Source organism: Berghia stephanieae, chromosome 13 (genome assembly GCF_034508935.2).
Source record: "Berghia stephanieae isolate SIO BIC M18660-M18661 chromosome 13, UCSD_Bste_1.3, whole genome shotgun sequence".
Classification (NCBI taxonomy): Eukaryota; Metazoa; Mollusca; class Gastropoda; order Nudibranchia; family Aeolidiidae; genus Berghia; species Berghia stephanieae.
In genome coordinates, this window is record NC_088372.1 from 38,918,759 (window position 1) to 38,944,919 (window position 26,161).

The 26,161-nt window shown below is 35.9% G+C and overlaps 1 protein-coding gene across 1 annotated transcript; it reads left to right on the plus strand.

The window, feature by feature from the left end:
* The first annotated feature begins 3,179 nt into the window (after positions 1–3,179).
* Positions 3,180–23,391, plus strand: LOC144959058 (dnaJ homolog subfamily B member 11-like). The gene is made up of 10 exons (XM_078891413.1): positions 3,180–3,289; positions 5,399–5,555; positions 6,389–6,480; positions 9,596–9,725; positions 11,162–11,304; positions 12,031–12,113; positions 14,026–14,083; positions 14,390–14,501; positions 16,935–17,094; positions 17,761–23,391. The coding sequence occupies exons 1-10, from the start codon at positions 3,213–3,215 to the stop codon at positions 17,823–17,825; spliced, it is 1,077 nt and encodes a 358-aa protein (XP_078747539.1). The 5' UTR covers positions 3,180–3,212; the 3' UTR covers positions 17,826–23,391.
* Positions 23,392–26,161: the final 2,770 nt, after the last annotated feature.

Sequence of the window (26,161 nt, forward strand, 5' to 3'; positions counted from 1 at the left end):
TTTCTTCAGCACCAACCATACAGATACAGATACAGATGGTAAAAATTCTTATTTCGGAGAAAAGCTTACCACAGCTTACTGGTTTTCAATTGTCAATAATTATATATTTAATTCAGGAAGTATATTTTTAAAAAAAGTTATTCACTTATTTTGTTGTTGTCTTTTTTTGTTTGTATAAAATATGTGTATATGTGTGTGTGTGTGTGTGTGTGTGTGTGTTGTGTATGTGTATGTGTGTATGTGTATGTGTATGTGTGTGTGTGTGTGTGTGTTTCACGGCAATAAACAATCTATTCAATTCAATTCGTCGTAAAATGCTCGTTGGGACAGGATTTGGTTTTGAAACCGGATAATTGAGACAGTTCATCGCAGATTTTGTCCCTTATTTGTGCCCAACTAGATAAGGTAGCAAATGCATTCACTGGTCTATCGCAAAATACTTTTCGCCATATATATATAAGAGACCCAGCTACCCAATCAAAGGGGAATAACTGGATAACTGGATCATTTAGAATTGTCGGGAAGTACTTTGCGGGTGGGGAGAGAGAGAGAGAGAGAGAGAGAGAGAGAGAGAGAGAGAGAGAGAGAGAGAGAGAGAAGGATGATGTGAAAGAGAAAGGGAGGGAGAGAGAGAATGGAGGGAGAGAAAGAGAGTAGAGAGAGAGAGAGAAATAGATAGATAGATAGATAGATAGATAGATAGATAGATAGATAGATAGATAGATAGAGAGAGAGATAAAGATAGATAGATAGATAGATAGATAGATAGATAGATAGAGAGAGAGAGAGAGAGAGAGAGAGAGAGAGAGAGAAGGATGATGTGAAAGAGAAAGGGAGGGAGAGAGAGAATGGAGGGAGAGAAAGAGAGTAGAGAGAGAGAGAGAAATAGATAGATAGATAGATAGATAGATAGATAGATAGATAGATAGAGAGAAAGAGAGAGAGAGAGAGAGAGAGAGAGAGAGAGAGAGTCATGGGAAAGGGCGAGGAAGGACGCATGAGGAGACATTTTTGCATATCATATCCTGTGTCATTGAATAGATGAGAATTTACTACCTTTGTGATAAGAGTACTTTGAGATTTATTTGATTCCTTATAAGAAATTCGAAACGTATCATATTATCAGCTATTATTCCCCTTCCTCCTCTCCCCTCTGCTTTGTTCATGTTTGCCACTTTACAATTTTCTCAACCTGCTCGTTGATAGCATTGCCTACGCCTAGAATATTTAACCAATTAACTGTTGTATTCTGGAAAAAAAAAGGACAACCGTATAAAATAATTTGGCCAGAAAACTTGTCCTTCAAATATCGACCTATTTAAATGACCCTCATCTAGGCAAAAACTCTCAAACCTGGGAGTCCATGAAATACTTCGAGAAGTCCCAGGATTGAGAGTTTATGTGATATTAGGATCGTTTAAATCGATCGAGATTTGATATACGAGTTTTTTGGCCAAATTTTTTAATCGAGTATTTTCTTCAGAGGTCGTCAGTTAAATGGTTTAAGAGGAGTGTTACGGGATCGGACTTAGTCAGACAACCACGTAGCAGTCAAAGTGTCGTGTGCAAAGTTATTTTAAGTTGCCGTCACGGCGCGCATTCTTCTGTACTTTTTTTTTTTTTATTGACGATTAGAAATGCTTGTTACCCTTAGGGCCAGATACTGTTCATCAGAAAGTACTCTCAGTTTATTGGTGCAGTGCTATGTGGACAGAGAAAACATTGGAAAATGTCAAAAGGTGCTTCCTCGCTTTCCGCCAACTAACTTTCCTACTTTTTATATTTCAAAAATATTGATCTTTTATAAAGCGCAATATCCACTAAACGAGCTCAAAGCGCTTTATAAAGGGCCCCTGACCGACAGTAACACAAAACATGTAGAACGAGACATGACACCTATTATATTATATTTTTTGTTCTGACAGAGACAACGCTGTTAACTGCCAGGTACTCATTTTACACCTGAATACGGTGAGAGAATGTGGGTAAAGAGCCTTTTCCAAGGAATCAATTTTGCGCCGAGCGAGGCTCGAACCCAGGATCTTCTGATACCACTAGACCACATAGCCGCACTAATACACTTATTCAAACTATTTCATTTGCTTGTCAATTCCCTTTGAAGGGCGATGAAGGGAAATCCTAATTGAAAAGAGATGACATCCAAGAAACACACAATTTATAATAATAATAATAATAATAATAATAATAATAATAATAATAATAATAATAATAATAATAATAATAATCATAATAATAATAATAATAATAATAATAATAATAATAATATATCTTTATTGTCTCCAAAAAAGTGGCAATTTACATTTGGTTACACATTTATAACAATACAATATTGACATAGACACACTCACACAGATGCACACTAGTAACATAGTAGTTATCGGAAAAAAAATGAATAACATAATTTTTTCTGAGCACAATGTTGAACAATGATTGGTGGATATTCCAAATTCCAAACTAAAAAAAAAAAAAAAAAAAGAAGAAAAAAAAAAACACAAAAAAAAGCCGGTGACTGGAGCCTTAGATTTCGTAAACTCATAGCCTGACCCCCCCCCCCCCCCCCCCCCCCCCAAAGCAAAGTACAAATAATGATAATAATAATTAAACGAACAAACAACAGACCCCCCCCCCCCCCCTCCCCAATCATTATACAAGTTTCAGATCACAAAATAAAACTATCGTGAGTTGTATTCAATAGTTCAACCAGTGGGACCCTTTACTTCCTTGACCACAACCAATGCCAAGTGGTGGGAGAAAAAAATGATGCCTTTCCGCCACGACATCATAATATGTCTAGGCATTCCACGAAGGAATATAGATAATTCATCAAACAAGATGTCTGATGTCAACAGGAATCACCCATGTTGTCCAAGTGAGCAAATTGAGGGTTAATAATCTTGCCGAAGGAAGAAAACGAAAGTGCCTGAAGCGGGGTTCGAACTCGGAACTTTCCGGGTCACAGTGCAATGCCTATACCACTCGGGCACTGAACTTCACATGTATTGTTTCCTTTCAATGTAATCAACGTCATTTCAGGCATATCTTATTCATACATTGGTCCAATGGTTTACAGATAAAGGGAAGCAAAGTTGAACACAATGAGAAAACCTATAAAATACCGTAGTTATTCCCCTTGGTTCACATTCCGTTATGAGGTACGTGTAACGCAGGGAGGAAAACAACACATAACTCGAATGAAAATGGCGTCGCCGGTTGTATGTTTATGTTTTAGTCTCAATATTTTTATTCTACTTGTTCAAGTTTTAGCGGGGTAAGTATGTTTGTTGATTGCGTATTTGTTACCTTTTTAATATTTCACGATTTAAACGAAGTCAAATGTGTTATCTGCTCAATTTGGGTACGATATGTCTGGATTTTTTGATATCGAAAGTTGACAATGAAAACTCCCCATTAAAATCGTTGGTTCGTGGTTGGCAGCGATTGGTCAGATTGATTACACACGATTTTTTTGTCATTGTGAAAGGAACACATCGTAGTTTTGTCCATTTTTTTTTTGTTCTTACCATATCAAATGGGGCGATTATGAAGAATTAAAGATAATGGTAATGAAATTCTCTTAGAGTTAGAGACTCATGAAGACGTGCCCTGAAGCCTGAGCCTGAATCAGCTGAGATAGAATAACTTTGTTCGACAACACGACTTGTCTGACCTGTCACTTTCACTTACTCACTGAGCTCTCTAATTGACTGGTTGTTGAGAACTGAAGAAAGTGTTGGAAAAAAAACACTACCCATGTCCCTGCTGCCTGCTGCACTCTCTGTACTCTCTGACGTGGTCCTTGTCAAACTCAAACTCTATCATTAATCTCAGACTCAGAATATTTTTTTTTACAAAATCATGTTGTGATTTATTCTTTCTCAGTCACCACTCTGTTGATAATGGAACTGGAACTAATCCAGCTGACAATAATATTTAAATGAAAAATAGGTTTTAAAAAAACACACCAAAAATACAACCAAGCCCAAAAACAAACTGAAACATACAATAATAATGGGGAGGGAGGTTGGGTGTGATGATTTATTCCACCCATAGATAGCCATCATAAATTATGAGTACAAGAATTTTCGCATATATTGCCTACATTGTAACAATATGGCTATGGACATTCAGTCAAAAGTACCTTTATTATGTTTGTATATATGGCACAGCCTGAGAATGCCAACATGGGCATCGTCTCTAAGTAAGCGAAGTGGCAATTTGGACTCTCGTCTGAATAGTCTCCCGTGGCTATTCAGACTCAAACTCCAAAATGCATGCTCAAACACAGGGGTGGGGTGGGGGGGGGGGGGGGGGGGGGAGATGATTGGGGCAGTGTGGGCAGAGGATAGAACTGAAATAGAAGAGAAGAGTTCTGAAGAAATTCTGTGACTCAGCTCATACCCCTACTTCGGTCTGTCTGACACAATCACAATATTTCTGTTCAATTTTAAAAAATCTGATTTGATTTGGACATCGTGTCATGTTTAAAAAAAAACTTTTCATTTAGATCACAGTTACTTTAACTAATTTTTGTTCCTTGTGAAGAGTTTTAACTCAAATAAACCTTAGTGACGTTTATACTTCATGTTATTTTGATATTCCTTTGTATTGTTATTTTCTTTGCATGCGATTTTAGACAGTAGACTTATCTTAATTGATTATTGAAAAGTTTACAACAACCGAAAAAAAACTATATGTTACTCGTAGTTGAATAGCCACCCACTTAGTGGAATACTGCTCTGCATATATGTTATTATTTATTATATATGAATGAGATGAAAATGGTGAGAATCAACTTATATACATGCCCCAAGGATTTTCTTTATATTTGAAGGCCAGTCTACGTTGAAAATAGAAACGTAAAAGGCCTTATAAATATGCAGGGGCATAACTATTTAGTGTTTTATAGACAATGGATCATATTTTATAGATAATGTTTCTCAACAGGTAACCAGGAGTGCAACTCTCTTAGGAGATCTTGAGCAGATGGTTTTTTTGATGATGATGAAGAAGAATAAAAAGTAGACAAGATGATGATGATGATGAAAAGGAGAAGAATGATAAGATCTAGAAGAGGAGGGAGAAGAAAAAGTTGAAGAGTAGGAGGGAGTTGAGAGAAAACCAACAGCCAAAAAGTAAAGAACCAATCAAACCTTTCTATTTAACAAAATTTTTAAGGACAGAGTATTGACCAGTGTAGAGAAATAGAAGTTTATTACATTACCCTAATGGTAAAGTTTATAGGGTAGGGCCTAAAACCGATAGTTTCTTGAAAATACCTTTATATTCATCTTGTTTTGGGGTGTTTTTTTTTTCCAATGTTTGTAACTTTTGCCACGACATTTTTCTTCAATTTGAAAGTATTTGTTTGTAATTTCAGGAGGGATTTTTACAGCATTTTAGGAGTGTCACGCAATGCCGACAAAAATGCAATCAAAAGAGCCTACAGGAAATTGGCCAAAGAGCAGCATCCTGACAAGAATAAGGACGACCCAGAAGCCACTGAAAGATTCCAGGCCTTGAGTCAAGCATACGAGGTATAGGATTCTAAAAATATAATTAATACCCGATGAGTCACAGTCATTGGTCATTTTAATCAATCAACTCACATTTAGAAGCAAAAAGTTGGGGTTTTTTTTCTTTTTTTTTTTTGGGAGGGGGGGGGGGGGGGGGGGGGTTGGCGATAATGTATGAAAAATTGGAGTGTAGTGTGCAGCTATGTGTTGACTTGCCCTCTATTACAAAAAATCTGTAGTATTACTAACTTTTGGCTCCATTTTCAGAACTTCATGGACATCTTTAAGTCATTGACATATTGACAATAAAAGTTGATGCCAAACTGCAACATTTTAAGGATTTTGAATGGAAATTTAAACACTTTTAGGGCAAATTTTTAAATATTAAAGTTAACTATACTGTCTACAATTTTTATCTCCTAAGACTAAGAATTACGCATTTTTAAATGTTCGTGTAGGCAGGTCTTTATGTGGTCTAATGGTATGACCCTCGACCAGATTGGAAGGTCCTGGGTTTGGGTCCCGAGTAGCTCACTGTATACAGTGTAAAATAAGTACCTGGTCATTAACAGCGTTGTCTCTGTCCAGAAAAAAAAGTGAAATATCGCCTAACAATAACAGACGTTGTGTCTTGTCCTTCATGTTAAGTGTTGCTGTTGGCTAAGGTCCCCTTGTAAAGCGCTTTGAACACATTTAGTAGATATGCACTATATAAAAGCTCATGTTTTTAGTGTTTTGTCAGAGTTTTGCAGTAAATGTAATCGGTGGACAGGTCTGAATAATAATAATAATAATAATAATCATAATAGTAATAATAATAATAATGATAATAATTGTTTTCCCCCTTATTTTAGGTTTTGAGTGATCAAAAGAAACGTGAAATCTATGACAGACATGGGGAAGAGGGATTGAAGCAAGGAGACATGAGTGGGGATCCATTCAAGAGGTAAGAAGGAAGTGGAAACCATTTGATGTTTCATGCCACAAAACACAGGCCTGCTCACTCATACGAGCAATTTGTATATTTATTACGAAATTTTGGCTACATTTTCAGAACGTCATGACCATACTTGCCTATTATTACGGACCGTCGTCCGTAATTGTTACGGAAGTGTAAGAGTGTAAGGACAATTATGGACTTGCGGAAATAGAAGAAATATTACTGATACAAATGGTCGCAACGTTAAATTAAAAAAAATTATTATTTTTTTTCGTTATTTACGGCATGGTACAATAAAAAAAATCTTTGTTGGCTGGCGACGTGTGACGTCATTGACTCCACACGGAAACGTTATCCTCATGGGTAGACACAGTGCAGTGTTGAAAGTAGGTCATCAATAAGCATTTTATTATCGCGGGGGTCATTGGCATACATATACAAAAGGGTGTATCTATCATTATTTTTGTTTGATTTAGTATTACTGAAATTTGACCATTAATTACTGATGAATTTTGTATTTCTTACTGAATTTGAAATTTCCAAGTAGGCAGGTATGCATGACTATCTCTAAGTTATTCAAACTTGTTGCAAAGGAAAGCTGATGCCGGAATTCATAATTTTAAGGATTTATAAGTGTTATTTATTCCTTGTGTGAGTAAATTGTTGATTATTTAAAGGTTAACTTTATTGACATAATTTTTTTCATCTCCTAAAAATTACGAATTTTTACATTTTCCAATAGGCAGGTCTGTAAACAGCATAAAATAAATATAAAATAAAATTCCCTAAATTCATCTCATATGGGAAATTTGTCTCTAGGGTCTATTCCAAGGGAAGACTGAAATAACTCGGGTGTCAGCCGCAAATTTAGCTAGGGCGAGGTGACTTGTTAGGCCACACAGCGCAACGGCAAGTGATCGAACTCGGTACCTTTCGGGTACAAAGCAAAGACCATACTGCTGAGCCACGCTGCCCCATGAACACCAGATGACCATCCAGCATGATCTTCCTGTCATTTTCGAGCTCAATAGACATTTTCAAAAAAGGCCCTGAAAACATATCTTTTCAGAAAATATTTACTTAATTGAATTTTAAATGTATTGCATGAGACATTTATATTGATGATGTATTGATGCCCTATTATGCTCTTAATTGTCTTGATACTTTGGTTGAATTGTAAAGCGCTTTGAGGTTTCGACGAAAGGCGCTATATGAATATGCTTATTATAGACCTGTAAATTCTCAGTCAATTAACTGAAATCAGTCAATTTGTCAAATTCAAATATTTAAAAAAGGAAAGAAATGAAAAAAGAAAGAATTCACAAATCGTCGTCGAATGACCGTAAAATAATTAGGAGTGTTCCACAGCGCTACGCATAGCTCATGGGGACCGTTTATATTAACGATGTATATATTGCCAAGACAAAGCGACGCTTTTTATAAAAGGCGTGTCTGAACACTTCCCTGGGTATTTTCACACATCCTTCGTTAAATTATTTTTTCACTTTCCAATCCGTCGTGATCCCAACTGTAGCCAATTTTAACTGAGCCACCGAGCGATAAATTTCACTGTTTCATCTAAGCCAAAATTGACCACATTTACCCTTCGAGTCTTAAAACTATGATAAAGTAAATTGCGAATGCCGCAAGTCCGTTATGTAGACATCTTCAAATCGAAAGGTAGGATAGATTGCTACAAGCACATTTCGATTGCATCACGTTGTAAACAAACTGGTTGACCGTTTCTTCACTGATTGAGTACCTGATCATAAGGAACAATGGTAAGTAGCCTAATTAATTCCCGTGCAAATCAGGACGTTTTCTGGCATTGTTTTGCTCAAGCCCAAGCGAGCTTGCTGTTTTGTGGCGATTTACCTTCATTTCGATTCTTTGAATTTTTCCGCTACGCCTGCCGAAGTTTCTTCTTGATAATTCACTTCTACTTAATAATTCAGTGTATTGGCCTGAAGTCATATTTATTTAAGTTTTTTTTTTCTCTGTCGTTTACTGATTGAAAATCAAGTTTGCTCATTGCTACATTATTCTAATGTTCTCACAATGGCTGAGCTGTTTGTGGATCGCAATTCAGACTTGTCGAGCATCGATAAAGTTAAAGATGTGAGTCCCGTGAGGAATAAATTCAATTGGTCATGGCTAGAAGTTAAAGATGATAATGGTGATTATTTTTCTATGTCAAAAAAATTCCAGAGGCAGGAATATGACTTTGATGAAGTCATCTTTACCTATATTCTATATGAATGACATGCTTATTAGCATTCCTTCTACATCAAATTATGGCAGTCATACTTCCAGTAAGAAATAACACCCACTATTTTGATATATTGTATTTATCACTCTCCTCTCCAATGATGCCCTTATTTAAAAAAAAAAATATTGAATCTTCAGTTTGTCGAAGAGTTTCAGTCAATTTTTATAGAGCTCATTTACAGGTCTATTATTATTATTATTATTATTATTATTATTATTATTATTATTATTATTATTATTATTATTATTATTATTATTATTATTTGGAATATTTACCAGGATTGTGGGATTAATAAACAGACAACCAACAAAGTAATACGTGAATCAGAACATTATTTTCGTGCAATTCCATAGAACCGCCATGCTTTCAGTGCTTCTCAAGGCTTCACGCATTTCCTCAGCAGACCAAATGGAACTAAATGTCATATAGTACAGATTGCCTGTTAGGCATCCTTCTGGGACTAGCACTCTTACTACATCCATCACTGCCTAAAGCCAGGTGCTTCAATTAGATTTGAGCATGTATATAGTGCAATATACAAGAAACATACTCAAAGCGCTTTACAAGGGGTCCCCAGCTAACAACAACACTGAACGTTTAGGATGAAACATGATGCCTATTAGGCGCTATTACAATTTTTTGTTGACAGTTTTTGTATTCACGGTGATCGACTATCAGTATCAGTATCAAGATGCTTATATTATATTACTATTATAATAATAATTGTTTTTATTGTTATTATTATTATTATTATTATTATTTATTATTATTATTATTGTTATTATTATTATTATTATTATTATTTATTATTTCTTAATCCTTTTCTGAACCGATCATTCCATCCTATTCCAGCTTCTTTGGTGACTTTGGTTTTGGATTCTCTGGCGGTAGAGAGCAGGACAGAGAGGTTCCCAGAGGAGGTGATGTTATCCTGGATTTGGACGTCACACTTGAGGAATTGTACACTGGAAACTTTGTGGAGGTAAGTTTTTATGGAAGGAGTATACTGTATACCCCCATCATCCATCGTGGCTTGTACTCTTGAGCACGCTGCCGGTCAGCTGTCTCCACGAATCACGATCCTCTGCGGTGCGCATGAAATCTGTGTTGCTTTTTAAATCAGTTTAGGCCATTCTAAGGTTATTTAAATATGTCATTCTTTGTCTTCCTCTAGCTCTCTTTCCTTCGATCATCCTAGATGTTACCAACTTTTTTATTCTGTCTCTTCTCCACACACGTCCAGGAAACCATAACTGCCTCTTTCTGATGGTATCGATCAACTTTCTTCCCTTTCTCACCTTCGTCAACACTTCCTCATTCGTATCCTCGTCTGTCCATGATAACCTCAACATTCTTCTATACACCCACATCTCAAATGCCTCTAACCTCCTCGTACATTCTTTGTCAAGCGTCCACGTTTCACAACCGTATAAAAGGGTACTTATTATAACATATGTTTCTACTATTTTCATTCTGGTCTTCAACTTTAGGTTGTTGTTTGACACAACTGGTCGCATTTTATGGAACACGTTTTTTTTGCTATTGCTATTCTTTGTTTTATATCGTCTGTGTCACGTGTGTCACAGGTAACGATAGTACCTAAATATTATTCTTTACTTGTTTGATGGACTCTCCTTTGCTTGCCAAGTGGAAGTTGGTGTTGTTGTCATTCTTTGAGATCACCGTGCATTCGGTCCTACATGGACCAAACGCAATTATTGGCAAAGAAATAACTGCACACTATTTTTAGGTGTGCATATTATCTTGTCAATGTATATGTAAGTTGAAATTCCCCACTATTTAGAAGTTCTCTTTACTACTATGACTAAGGGGCCATTTTACTACACCAAAGGCAAAATGATAAAAAAAAAACCCATTCTTTTCAGTGTTAAAGCACATTGCTGTAATAGTTTGGGTCAGTCAAATTGCAATCTCCCAAATTTTAGCCAAATTTTCCTGATATTTATCCCAGAACTTCCTGAAAATGGTGTGCGGAGAAACATTTTTTTTTTTTTAACCAGCGGTGAAGGGGGAAAGTATTAATTAAGGAGCACCTTTTAGGATGTGTTTTGATAAAGGAGGACTTAACTCTCTCCTTACCACCATAGGAAAATTGGCACATTCGTTCCAACTAGCACTTTTATCAATCAGATTTCTTTTCTTAATCAAACAATTTGAAGAAAAATGTTTTATTTTACATTATGTTGTACAGTTCATTTTGTTGATCAATATTATGCATAGAATGTATTTGTTGCTTTTCTGTTTGAGTAAGAAAATTCTATTTTTGTTTTGGGTGGGTGCGAAACTTTGGGAAAAATTCTGAAAATGGCTGGTAAGGAAAGGGTTAAACTCAAATTTCTAGAAATTCACATCACTCCTCCTTATTACCTCTGTTTTACTATTATTTTTTTTTTCCAGGTTCTTCGATACAAGCCAGTAGCCAAACCAGCAAGGGGTACCAGAAAGTGTAATTGTCGGACAGAGATGGTCACCCAACAACTAGGGCCTGGACGATTCTCTATGACACAACAACAAGTTTGCGATGAGTGTCCAAATGTCAAGTGAGTTCTTCATTTTCTTTTTCTTTCTCTCTTTTTTTTTCCTATTAAATTTAAAGGAAAAAAGATTCCCTTCCCCTCCCCGTTTCAGTATTAGAATAATTTAAGAGTATAAAGAATGAATTATTTCCCAAATTTTCTGTCCTTTATCTTAAGTGTGTTTTGTTGATAATGGAAAAGTCAACCTTGCCTAAAGTTAACCCTCTGGTCTGATTGTGTTAAGAGTTATCAGGAATCGCTCGTTTTGTTACGGGAAACTATGAGAAAACAAAGTGTGAGCAGCACGATTGATCAACTTGAATGGAAGTCACTTCAATTTAGGAGGAAAATAGCACGTCTGACCATGGTGTATAAGATAAGGAACAACCTGGTGGTGATTTCAAATCCTGATCTCCAAACACCGACACGAACATCCAGGACTTTCCACATGGACAATTTCATCCCCCTGACATCCACCAAAGACCTCAGAAAATTCTCATTTTACCCCTGAACCATCACAGATTGGAACAATTTAGCGCGAGGTTATATCTGCACCCACTTAAGATTTATTTACAGAGCTTCTAGATCAATGCTGAATTTTCACCTTAATGTTATTGTTCATGTCAAAATCTTCAGGAGTGAAGGTGGACATTAAAGGAAGATTCAAGATTCGGATCCACTGCATTCAGTGAGAAATTAGTTTCTTTTCTTTATTTAAAAAAATATATTTTATTCATTCCATCTATACAGGTTTGTACCTGAAGAAAGACTGTTGGAAATTGAAATAGAACCTGGTATGAGAGATGGACAAGAATATCCATTTGTAGCTGAAGGTTTGTTGATTTCCGAGAACTACATTTTAATGACTTAGAGATGCTCATGGAGTAAACATTTGGTAATTCTACACATTTTTTGTAACAGTGTACACAAATGATATTTAAAATTTAGTTAATTTGGTGACAACAAGAAAAAGATTCTACTTTTATAGTTTAGATTTTTAAAATAAGCAGACGTTCTACTAGAACGTTCTAGTAGAACGTCTGCTTATTTTAAAAATCTAAACTATAAAAGTTGAATCTTTTTCTTGTTGTCACCAAATCAACTAAATTTTAAATATCATTTGTGTCTATTGTTACAAATAATGTGTAAAATTACTAAATTTTTACTCCATGAGCATCTCTAAGTCATTAAAACGTATTGAAGATGAAATTTGACTGCTGAGTGTAAAGATTTTGAAGTGTTACTTACTCCTTGTGAGGGTAAGTTGTTGATTTTTTAAGTTAACTATAGTGACTGCCATTATTATCTCCCAAAAATTTCAAATTTCTGGATTGTCAAGTAGGCCAGTCTGAAATATAAACTTGCAGACAAGACTAGCCAAATACTTCCCTGCCATCTTTAAGTGATGTATTTGTGTTTTTGTGATTGGCTAAAGAAGGATTTTGAGCCTGAAATATTCTGTGATTGGTGTTGTTCCTGACCTCCCATAGTGGGCAGGGAGATACTTATTGTGTCTTCTATCACCCTATATCTGTTTTCCATTTGCTTTCTGTCTTTGTCTTGGAATGAGATTACTCAGTTTTGTCCAGGCCCTGGCCGGAGTCCTTTGCTGGGAGAGAAACAGTCGAATGTACAGTTATAGTTTTGAGAGATGATATTTTTTTCCTTGTAAATCATCTCTCTGTTATGTATTGTATTGTATTGTTTGAACATGTGATTTGTAAACATTTGAATGTGTTCCTCTTAGTGGGATCCTGTGCTTGTGTCGGGATGAGACTTTTAGGTGATCTCAAACCATACACAATGATGGTGTGCTCTTGGAATCTACATCTGTTTCCTATTTGTGCCATTTCCCTTTGTTTTACTTTTCTTTTGTGCTTTTAATTGTAAATCTAGAGCTCTTTTACTGTCCGATTTTCTTCCTTTCTTCTGGCGCTGAAATGACCTAAATGTGTCGCTTGCCGTAAAACCCTTAAAAAACAAACAAAACATGATTGGTGTTTTGTTCTTTTTCGAAGCTGTTATATCGATGGCTGGGATCAAAACTTCTGTATAAACCAAATATTGAAAAGAATCGAATGTTTCCCTAAATTTGATATCGAGATCTCGATGCACATTGTGTCAAAATATGAAACTTGTAACCTTATTGGTTTCTCTAAACACTCAATGTGAAACTCGTGTAGTTTTTGTTTTTTGCTCTCCTGTAAATAATAATAATAATAATAATAATAATAATAATAATAATAATAATAATAATAATAATGTACTTTATTCACCCAAAAGGAAATTTTTGTACAGACATATAAAATGGCGACAATGATACATACATAAACATAATATACGTAAATATAATGTGGTAAAGTAAAATTTGGTAATAGGTATATATAGTGTAATAATATTGTAGGCTGTAAGAATAATTACATAGTGTAAATTAAGGGACATACAGATTATAAAAGTGTAAAGATATAAATATCTAGAAAAGGTATATTGATGTCAACATATAAGAAAAAAAAAAAAAAAAAGATTATAAATTGTTGCTGACAGGAGTTTTGGTCACAGCCATTGATATTCATTATCGTTCATTACATTTTACAGTCCACGGCTTCTTGTAACTTTGTATCACGTTGACCAGAGTAACAATGCTGCCTTTTTTCAAGATATATTTATGGAAGGAACAATTCTAGACGATTCACCCTTTCAAACATTAAATGATTTACCGATGTGCTATTTTGACTTTCCTTTCAGGAGAACCTCACTTAGATGGAGAACCAGGAGATTTGAAATTTAAAATTAAACAAGCTAAGTAAGTTATTATTAGTTGGAGAATTTATGATGTATTTATTTACTACGTTTAGGATTGTTTATATTTATCAGGACAATTATTGATGTTGATGATGATGGTGATGATAATAATAATAATAATAGTAATGTGGTTGATAATAATAGTAATAATTACAATGATATTGATAATAATAATAGTAATAATAATAATGATAATAATAATAATGTTAATAATAAAGATAGTTATAATTATAGTAGTAACACAAAGATAATAGTTATGATTGCATTGAGAAAAAAATAAATAATAATGATTATACTGTTTTCATAGACACCAGAGATTTGAGAGAAGGGGAGACGACCTTCTCACTAATGTCACAGTGACCTTAGCAGATGCCCTCACAGGATTCTCCATGGAGATCAAACATTTGGATGGACACAAGGTAGAGACTTGGCTAGTTATAACATGGATAGGCACACTTGTTTTATACGGGTTTTTTTTTTAGGGGGGGGGGGGGGGGGGGGGGTAAATTTGTATTTTTAAAAATTTTTTTTGGAAGAGGTAAGAGTGTGTATTCTTTTGGGGGTTTTGTTTTCAGCCTTTTTACTTTCTGATTTTTAAAGTCAATGTTAAGGATATTCACCGAAATATGCTTAAATTTCCTTGCTCCTTGGTCATATCTAAATTCTAATGCTTGACATCTCTATGCTGGAAACAGACCTGCCAGCCGATATGATCTCTCATATTTTGATACGCTTTGAGCTCCAAAATATGCTAATGTGATATTGTTGACCACAATTTTTTTAATGCAAAAGGTCAGGATTTGTAGCAAAAGGGGGGAAATAGTAAAAGTGGAAGACTTATAGTATATTGACTTACTCAACTTTTTGCCGATCGCCTCCTAATCTTCGGACTGGGACGCTTTGGCATCTCTGGGTGGGGTTCCTGACCTCCCACAGTGGGCAGGGAGGTACTTACTGTGTCTTCTATTCCCCTACATCTGTTTTCCATCATGCTTTCTGTCTTTGTCTTGGAATGAGATTACTTGGTTTTGTCCTGGTCCTGGCCCGATGCCCTGGCTGAGAGGGAAACAGTCAAATGTATAGATAGTTTTGGGAGATGATAATTTTTCCCTTGTAAATCATATCTTTGTTATGCACTGTATTATGTTTTCTTTATATAATAAATGATTTGTAGAACTTTTGAGTGTATTCCTCTTAGTGGGGGCCTGTGCTTGTGTCTGGATGAGACTTTTAGGTGATCTCAAACTAAGTACATTAATAGTGTGCTGTTGGAATCTACATCTATTTCCTATTTGAACTAATTCCCCTTTGTCTTACCTTTTCTTGGGTGCTTTAATTGTAATTCTAGAACTTTTTACTATCCCATTTTCTTCCTTTTTACTGGCGCTGATATGACCCTAATGTGTTGCAAGCGCCGTAAAATCCTTAAAAACAAAACTTAAAACAGCTTTGTCATCTTCTCTGATTTGTTGAGGGAGTTCTTTCCACTGATGACGGTTATCTGTGTGATCAGGCCTGTCAATTTTCAGCCCATAGGCTGATTTCAGACTTTTGAATGAATGAATGAATGAAAGAATTTATATAGCGCCTAGATCCACAATGTGTTCAGAGGCGCTTTACAATATGCAAATAAAACACAACAATAAATTGATAATTTAAGCATAAAATCTATCATATTTGAATAGCATCAATCAATTTGTAATTTAATTATCACACACTGTGCTACAAGATGAAAATTTAGGATATCTATAACATGTAGGTCTAATAGAAATGTTAAACATCAAATGATTTTCTAAAGAGATGTGTTTTAAGTTTATTTTTAAAGTTTTCAAATGTCGGACATTTTTTGAGGGATGAAGGCAGTTGGTTCCATAAGAATTTTTTACGTCTTTCAAGTGTCAACATTGAGACCCTCTATTAGTATCTTTGTTTCAGTCTAACTTTAGACAATTGGGAAAGTCCAATGAGTAATTTTTGCCAATGAGTTTTACACACGGATCGCATATGAGTTTACAAAGAATTAATTTTTAATTTGGGTGAGTATGACATTTCAGAGAAAACCCATATGGTTGGTAAGGTAACTGGGCTGCCAACAGTATGCCAAAAAAAGCATATGTGTATGCTTTTTTTCACCTTCGTAAGATTGTATGTTTTTTCTCTCAGCTTGTACGTTTATTTTTCAAGATAATTTTCATGTATAAAGTTGCTTTTGTTGTGTTCCTCATGCGGTTTCATGGTGTTCTCCCTACTTCCTGCAATATATTTTAGCAATTTGTTATTCGGTAGGTTTTATTCTCAAGCTTTCCTGAAGCTCCTGAAGTTTATTAACCCTCTCCTTACCACCTAAAGGAAAATCGTCACATTCGTTACCATGTAACCAACAATTTTCTTGTTCTGATTTCATTTTGTTGTTGTTAGTTATAGCAAAAAAACAACAACTCGACACTGTGTTGCGGAGCTCATGCTTCTGAACAAATATAGAATATACTCGTTAATATTCTGCTTGAAAAAATATTTTTGTGTTGGGTAAGTGTGAAGTTTCGGGTCAAATTCTGAAAATAACTGGTAAGGAGAGAGTTAACCCTGCAAACTTTTTAAAAGAATAATTTATTTCCAAAATAACTTATCAGCAAGGGGTAGGCATGACATGTCTGAAGGGTTACTTTTTCAAATTGTACACTTTTTTTCCAAATCTTACCCTTTTTTTACAATCAATCTTATGCTTTTCTTGCATTTTCTTGGCAGCCCTGAGGTAAGAGTTAATCTTGTACTTTGAACCCTTTTATTTATGCCTGTTTGTGTGTGAATTTTTTAAATTGATTGTATTTTTTTGGTATACTATACGTACCCAGGTCCATATAGTACGAGACAAGATTACGTGGCCAGGAGCCCGTATGAGGAAGGCTGGGGAAGGAATGCCAAATTACGAGAACAACAATGCTAAAGGATCTCTTTACATCACTTTTGACATCGAATTCCCCAAAGGCTCTTTATCAGAGGAAGACAGAAAAGGTGGGTTTTTCTCTCTCTTTCTCTTCATTTTTATTATTTTAAAGATTGTAAGGAAAGATTACAAAGTCCAATGTGGGTTTTTCTCTCTCTTTCTCTTCATTTTTATTATTTTAAAGATTGTAAGGAAAGATTACAAAGTCCAATGTGCAACTACAATCTCAGACTTACCCGTAAAATCGTGGATTTTCAATTTGGAAATTGATTGAATTTTCTATTCCATTTTACCATTTATATTTATTTCTCTGAGCCCTAAGCAGCAAGACATGTATCAGTGCTGATGGTTTTCCTCAGATCCGCGGAAATCCGCGATTATGGTGTCAGGGAAGGAATTTCATCCTTTAAAAAGATTACATCCCCCCCCCCCCCCCCCCCTCCCCCCTCCAATGAAATGTACTGACTTTGAGGGAATTGATGTGTGATGGAACAAATCGATGCAGGGATTAGCTAGAGTGTCAATGATAGTCTATCCTCTCTATTGCTCTTAAAGTGGTGTCAATGCAGTCAAAATGGAGCTTAAAAGCAACCGTTCAAGATTTTCCTCCTTTTTTTCACTTTTTGTCACCATCAGCACTGATGTATTATTTGTATACATAAATAGACAATCTAAGTTGCGTGTATTTTTGATAATAATATTGTTGTGCTTCTGGTTTTGTTTTTTGTTCCCAGGTATACAAGAAATTTTGAAACAGCCATCCAAACAGACGGTATACAACGGCCTGCAAGGATATTAGTGGCACCAGCTGGCTTTGTGGGTTGGTGGATTGTGGATTGTGGGTTATGACAGGGTTATGGATGGATGGATGGATTGTGTTGTGTGTTATGATTATGTCTGAAAGTTTGCTGGGTGATAGGGGGGTGATAATTGTGAGAAACTGTTTTGGGGCGGGGGGGGGGGGATATTTTGAATTTCATTTCACTGAGATACTTATGTTTATTTATTTATTTACAGTTTGTTTGTTTATTTTGTTTTCTTTGATGTTGGCTTTTACAGTATTACTTACACATCAAACCGTATGAATTTTGTATAGAATCAAACTGTGCAGAGTGTTTGGTATTTGTTCTGAGAGTGTCCTATAAGAATTCTAATATATATCTTAGACGCTGTCGTCAATAGGTTCTAATCAAATTCTAAATGTCAGTGTCAATGTGTCATTTGAAGATATATTTGCAGTGCAATATGCATTCCTCGTCCTTGCTGTAACAAAATATTTAAGTTCAGGATTATGTGAAAACAAGGAATACATGAAATTTGTACTAAGACTGTATGTAGGTAAATTTGTACAGGAAAAAGAGGACGAGGAATACACACTGCACTCATTTGTTTCGTTTTAATTTTTATTTTAAAGTGTTGAGTTCAAGAATTTCTGACTAGTTTTGGGTCATTTTAATCAATTGGTGAAAGTTTTCTAGCTGGATGTAAAAAAGTAATTTTGTCAGCATATTTCACAGTGAGAATGGTATGACCTATGATTAACTCACCAAATACTATCAGAATTTCCCCCGATTCTCACACCCACCCAACACAAAAATAGATTTTTCTTACTCAAACAGAAAAGGAACAATTACATTCTATACATAAATATTGTTCAGCAAAATAAGCTCTACAACAGTGTCAAGTTTTGTATAGCTGTAACATCAAATTTTGTGATGTACAATGGAAATTATATTGAGAAACATGTCAGTTGCTTTGTAACGAATGCAATGATTTTCCTATGGTTGGTAAGGAGAGGGTTGAAATTGCTGTCTTCATGAATACAAACATTGAATCAACTGTTATGAATGGCTTGTATCATGCATAACAATAATTTGATTGATGTTGATTTATTGTCAATATTGTGATAATGACCCATTTCTGAAATACTTGGTGGTTGCAGTTGATGTTGTTGTTTGTGAACCCAGCAGAGATTATCTGTGTCTTTGTGATCCTGGTGTTTATAGTTGTAATTGTGGGGTGTGTCATTGTGATAAAGTGTGTTTGGGTATGTGTTGTATGTTTGAATTTGATTTGGACTGAATGCTTGCATCTTTGTATGTATATGCACGTGGGTTGTGTGTGTGTGTGTGAATGTTTGAATTTGATTTGAAGTGAATGCCTGCATCTTTGTATGTATATGCACGTGGGTTGTGTGTGTGTGTGTGTGTGTGAATGTGCGTGATCTTCTGTGCTTAGGTGTGGATGGTTGCTGTTACATCTGTCACGGGCATTGGTACCTACCATCTCAAAACACAAAACGGTATGACGTTGGAATCGATGTTGCCAGTCTTCAGTATATTTACTGAATTCAGTATGTGTTACAGTGAATGACATAATCAGTCGGATGGTGAAAAGGTTTGAACTAAGATATTGCCAAGTTTAGTTAGAAGGTTAATTTTGATCAAAAATGAGTTCTTGTCATAAATGATTAAATCAAACCTTTTCTTTGGGAAATATCAAAGCTTAATTTCATTTATATATTTTACAGCTAGTCAAGTTAAAAAAGTATGAAACTTGAAAAAAGTTTCTGGATACCTTTCCCATACATCTGACCATAACTTTATGAAAAATCACCCGATTTACTTCAAATAAGATTGAAATGCTCTGGTGAGCATATTCTTTCAGAAAATACCAACTAAAAATGTAAATCCAAAATTTTTACCTTCCGACAGATTCTGTCATGCACTGATACATATTTTAACCCTTAGCATATTTACAATGACGTGCCAAAAAAAACAAAAGGAGGAACATAATGTCTCTTTCCGGCAGTTCAGGACTCAGAAAGGGGTTGGTCTAATGTTTGTGCGTAAACATTTATTATGTTTTTGCCTCCTGAATTGGCAAGCCTATTTGAATCACCTTGATGAAGAAAATTGTGTTTTAAATCAAAATGATTCTAATTTAGAAGCCGTTGAAAACGTTTGATAAACAAGATTTGACTCTCTTCAACAACGGCCTCTATTACAGTTAAAATGAAATCAATTTCAAGTATCAAGTCATCAGGACATAATACCGATTTGAGATGATAGGTCACATTTGGTCTTGGCTTTTTTTTTCAACAATAAAATTACTAAATTTGTCATTTTACAAGAAATATCATTGTCATCAATAGGATGTGATACGTGTTGATTGTCTTACTGTTTATGGTGGGTGGGGTTCTTGACCTCCCATAGACTGGGTGGGGTTCTTGACCTCCCATAGACTGGGTGGAGTTCTTGATCTCCCATAGTGGGCAGGGATGTCACTTACTGAGATTGCTTGGTTTGTCTCTTCCCTTGTCGAAGTCCTTGGCTGGGATAACAAGGGTCAAATGTATAGCTAGCTAAAGTTTTGGGAGATGATTTTGTTTCCTTGTAAATCATCTCTCTGTTTTGTATTGTTATATATTTGTTGCTTTGAATGTATATTGTAAGCATTTGCTTGTGTTCCTCTTTGTAATGACCTGTGCTTGTGGCTGGATGCGACTTTTAGGTGATCTCAAACTAAGCACATTGATGGTGTGCTCTTGGAATCTACATCCGTTCCCTATTTGAATCATTTCCCCTATGTCTTACTTAAATAATAAGATAAATTTGTGCAGGAAAACAAGCTTTAGAAAACAGTATATTTAACTCCCTCGAGTTGATCGTGCTTGAAATTTGAACAAATTTGTCTGATTTTCCATGGATATGAACTCGAGGGAGTTAAGTTCTTATGAATATCACATTAATTATTTTTTTTTAATTTTGTGATTTAGAAAACAAATCTGAATTAGAAAAATGTTCTTTGTATCGTATTGAAATTGAATGCGATGATTTTCTTGTAGTTGGGAAGGAGAGGCTTAAAATAAGCTTTTTTTTCTTGTCCCATTTTTTCCCTTACTTTAACTAACTAAGCAAGGTCTGATTTTATTTATTTTAGCCATTTTTTCCCTGTTTTCTTCTTGTTACTCAAATGTTTTATGATAATCAGATTTTATAGGTACTTTGGAATTTATTTTGTGTTTAGGAAGCCATGATAGAATGAATGAACAAGCATGTGTGTTGTATGTTGAAAGTATGAACAAAAAATACATTTAAAAAAAACAAAACGTTGTGTCAAACAAAATAACTAAATATGATGAAACGAAAGAGATTAATGAAAGAGTGATGATGGTTTATAATCGTTTTAATTATTAAATATATTGCTTTTTATTTAAATTTTTTTTTTTTTTTTGTGTTCATTATGTTCTGATAATTTGCATTTGTTTACAAATTCATATCTTTATTATAGATGCTATCTGTTCGTTTTATCTCTCATTTTTGTTTTTGTTTTATTCCCCAAACTTACTGGTAGACCTGCTGGTATAAAGAAGCGTCCTTGACCTCTCTTTGTGTGAGGGGTGGGGGGGGTCATCTCTTTTTCTTTCATTTCATCCCATATGTCTGATAGTCTGATAAAAGCTGTCAGATGTCATGCTGACTTTTTGAGACGTGAGCGAAGAATTTGACAATATAACTGAAATATTCTATACGTCCTTCATTACTTCATCCTCATCGAGCCACAGGATGTACAAGGACTTCCATTTCTGTCTGTCGGCTGCATGGACACCGATGTTGATGTTGTTGCAGGTTAGGCCTCTTTATCCATGGGTCTTCCCTAGGTTTCTTTGGGTCTTTTTCTTTGTCTTTTGCCATCAGCCTGAGACGGCAGAGCATCTAGTCGAACGGTGTGTTGTGACGATGCTACCGGGTGGGTTCGCGACGGTGCACAAGTGCGGACCGGACTTTGCTGATTGGGTCGATCGTCATAACATATTAGTGTGAGAACCATAAGAGGCTGCTGCTGCCATCAGCCGTCCGTTTGGTGCAAGATAGTTATGCAAGGCACAGTGGAATGTCAATGTAGAAGAGGAAGACAAAGTCAAATGTTTTCAATGTGGCATGGGAGCTACTTGCTGTCAGCTATTCTATCCTCTTATGTCCGTTTTCCAGATTGCTTTCTGTTTTTGTCTTGGAATGGGATTACTTGGTTTTGTCCTGGCCCTGGCTTGAGTCCTTGGTTTTTCCTTGTAAATCATCTCTCTGCTATGATCTGTTGCATTCTCTGTTTTGATTATATGATGATTTTTAATCATTTAAGTGTATTCCTTTTAGGTGATCACAACTAAGGATCTTGAATGCTTTCAATTGTAAATCTAGAATTGTTTGACTATCCCATTTTCTTCTTTTTTACTGGCGTTGAAATTAACCATATGTGTTGCAAGTGGCGTAAAACTCCTAAAAATAAACTAACCCTTCCAACCCCCCCCCCCCCCCCCTCCCCGCAATGAAACCAAGGTACAAGCTTAGTCCATAGGTTTGGAAGATGAATGTATGTATGTGCATGTGTGTTTTTTTGTGTTTGGGGGGGGGGGGTGTAAGTGTGTGTGACGATGAGAGAAAGTGAGATAATAATGCTATGTGAGTATGTTCTATGCCATGTGTATGTGAGGCGATGTGGTCTAGTGGTACCGACACTTAAATTAAGTAATGCTGAAAACTTATATAGCGCTATAACTCAGAGACACCAGACTCTAAGCACTTGCCTTCGGATCTAAAAGTCTTGGGTTCGAGTCCCACTCTGAGCGGCGCATAGTTGAGTACTTGGAAAAGGCTCTTTACTAATTCTCTCACTGTATTCGGGTGTAAAATGAGTACCTGGCCGTTAACAGTGTTGTCTCTATCAGAGAAAAAATAGTAATATCACCTGACCGGTGTCATCTCTCACCCTATGTGTAAAGGTATGCTGTTGATGAGGGACCGCTTGTAAATCGCTTTGAGTACGTTTAGTTGACATTGCTCTATATATATATATTTTAAAAAACTCAAGCTCAAATGTTTCAGTTTTGTTCATATCACGACAGGAGAACAGTGGGAATCGTATATTGTATGGTCATCCGTCGTAATCATTTGTTTTCATCAAAACCGATTATATTAAATTGACATACTTTAGCACTTCTGTTAACAAACGGTCAATCTCTCTCTCTCTCTCTCTCTCTCTCTCTCTCTCTCTCTCTCTCTCTCTCTCTCTCTCTCTCTCTCTCGCTCTCTCTCGCTCTCTCTCTCTCTCTCTCTCTCTCTCTCTCTCTCTCTCTCTCTCTCTCTCTCTCTCTCTCTCTCTCTCTCTCTCTCTCTCTCTCTCTCCTTTTTTCTTTATTCAATGTTTGCTGTTTAACATTGTTTTATATTTTTATTGTTGCTGTTTATTTCAGGATGTTTGTTTTGTTTTTTTCAAGCAACGATGTTGGTTATAAGAATGTTCCTAATATGAATATTATTTTGATTAGACATTTATAATAATAAATTATGTATTTTTACCACCAATAGTTTCTGTGTCGTTTCATTGAATATGTCTGAATCTTTCCTTCTAACACGGTTGCCATGGACAGAGAGGTACATACTGCGTCTTCTATCCCCCTATGTCTGTTTTCCAACTTGCTTTCTGTCTTTGTCTTGGGATGAGATTACTTTGTTTTGTCCTGGTCGTGCCGGAGTTCCTTGGCTGGGAGGGAAATAGTCGAATATATAGTTATAATTTTGGGAGATGATATTTTTTCCCTTCTAAATCATCTCTCTGTTATGCATTGTATTATGTTGAGTTTACATATTATATTATATGATTTGTAAACATTTGAGTGTATTCCTCTTAGTTGGGACCTGTGCTTGTGTCTGGATGAGACTTTTAGGTGATCCCAAACTAAGTACTTTGACGGTGTGCTCTTGGAATCTACATCTGTTTCCTATTTGAACCAATTCCCGTTTGTCTCACCTTTTTTTTTGTGCTTTAATTGCAATTCTATAACTTTTTACTATGCCATTTTGGTCCTTTTTACTGGCGCTGATATAACCTAAATGTGTTGCAAGCGCCGCAAAACCCTAAAAAACAAAAACAAAACATTTCTGTCTTTGTCTTGAAAAGGGATTGCTTGGTTTTGTCCTGACCCTCGTCCGAGACATTAGCTGAGGGACGGAAAAGTAGTCGAATATTTAGTGTTTGTTTTGGGAGATGATATTTTTTTTCTTTGTAAAGTTTCTCTCTGTTATGCATTGTTTTGGATATATTATGTAATCATGTGAGTGTGTTGTCTTAAAGGGACCCTGTGCTTGTGTCTGGATGAGACTTTTAGGTGATCTCAAACTAGGTGCACTGACAGTGTGCTCTTGGAATCTATATCTGTTCCCTTTTTGAAGCAATTCCCTTTGTCTTAATTTTATTGGGTACCTGTAATTGGACCAAATTCAAAAATGTTCTCACTATCCCATTTTCTTCCTTTTTACTGGCGCTGAAATGACCTAAATATGTCTCACGTGTCGTAAAACCCTGAACAAAACAAAAATATCAAATTTCGTAATCCGAAAATGTTTTGATTTATTCTTGTAATATAATTTGTATCACGACATGATACCAGATATCTAGAAGCGATGAGTGACGTCATACATCACAACAATACGATTCAATAGTCTGATGTCACACCGCTCGGCAACGGCCGCCATCTTGGTTCTAAACAAAGAAAATCATTACTTTTTATTTTTCATGCTGGCTCGAACTTTTCATATGCCTTGTGATCAGTATGTGTAAAAGTCAAAACATGATCAAATTTATGGGGTTTTTTTTCCTCTGGATACGCTTTATGCTCGCCGGAGAAATATTTCATACAGGCTTCCGCCATTGTTCCGATAGTTTAGAGCCAGTGTTACTAAGTTACCATACATCATTAGGAAGGAAGTGACGTCACGACTGTTGAAGAGTATTGACACTACATGGTCATTATCTAGTAAAAAGCTGTTTTCGTATCGTTCTTTTTTTTTTTTTTTTTTTTTGGTTATATGCTGTTGCTATTTGGCCATAAAATTATTAATTCCGATTTTCCAAATTGCTTTCTGTCTTTGTCTTGGAATGGGATTACTTAGTTTTGTCCTGACCCTGCCCGGATTCCTTTATGGGAGGTAAACGGTCGAATGTATAGTTATAGTTTTGGGAGATGATATTTTTTTCCTTGTAAATCATCTTTCTGTTATGTATTGTTATTTTTTAAAACATATATTTGTAAACATTTGAGTGTATTCCGATTAGTGGGATCTTGTGCTGGTGTCTGGGTGAGACTTAGGACAGCCTGCCACTAATGAGGACAGATGTGGATGGAGGGTTCTTACTGTAAAGTCACTTAGCACGTCTCCTCTACGACCGCCGCTGCTGTCAGGAGAATAGCTGGAATCACGAAAAAGTGGGGGCTGGCTGAGACCAGCTGTGTACGTGTGGATGCCCAGAGCAGAGGATGGAGCACATCCTTAGAGAATGCCAGGATGGGCCCAGCTGCACTGACCATGACCTAAGAGTATGGTCCACAGGTGCTGTGGTGTGGGTTCGGTTTTGGAGAATGAGGTGAGGTGAGGATATGTGGACCTATAACAAGATTGACGTGGTCGGTCACAAATTACAATATGCCCTGGTAATTGTTATTAAAAAAAAAAACAAACATAAACTCTAGGGGACTCAAACCCGGCACCTACAGGTCACAGATCGAGTGTTGAGTGGACGACTGCACCACGATGACACAGCTGTACTAAAGGTAATTCAAGGATATTTGTCATAATAGAATTAATTAAGAAGTTCCAACGACACATCGTGATCGTGGGCGACCAATCAGTCAGTCGGCTGATGGTGTCAATCAACTACACACTGGAAACTATGAATCTACCTTACGTAACACAGCGGTAGAAATTAAAAAGGCTCGCATTACAAGTTGATGATGATGGTGATGGTGATGATGACGATGATGGTGGTGGTGATGATGACGATGATGATGGTGGTGACGATGACGATGATGTTAAGGATTGTTTGATCGTCTCCTGCAAACTCAAACACACAAACACACACACTTAACACGCGCGCGCGCGCGCGCGCTCGTTCGCTTCTTTTGTGTACATTCCAAGATGTTATTCCGTAACAAAAATACGTGCTAAATATTTCTGTGTTCTCAATCTGGTTTTTAAAGTAATGTATTTATGTTTTTACGTTTTTTTTTTTGTTAGCTGAAGAAGAATTTTGAGCCCAAAACATTCCGTGTTTGGTATTTTGTTTCTTTTTAAAAAA

Excerpts from the sequence above, each read along its gene's own strand:
- LOC144959058 (XM_078891413.1), top strand. The coding sequence starts at position 3,213 with ATGAAAATGGCGTCGCCGGTTGTATGTTTATGTTTTAGTCTCAATATT. Across the intron at positions 12,114-14,025 it reads ATATCCATTTGTAGCTGAAG|GAGAACCTCACTTAGATGGA; the intron begins GTTTGTTGATTT and ends CTTTCCTTTCAG. Across the intron at positions 17,095-17,760 it reads ATCAGAGGAAGACAGAAAAG|GTATACAAGAAATTTTGAAA; the intron begins GTGGGTTTTTCT and ends TTTTGTTCCCAG.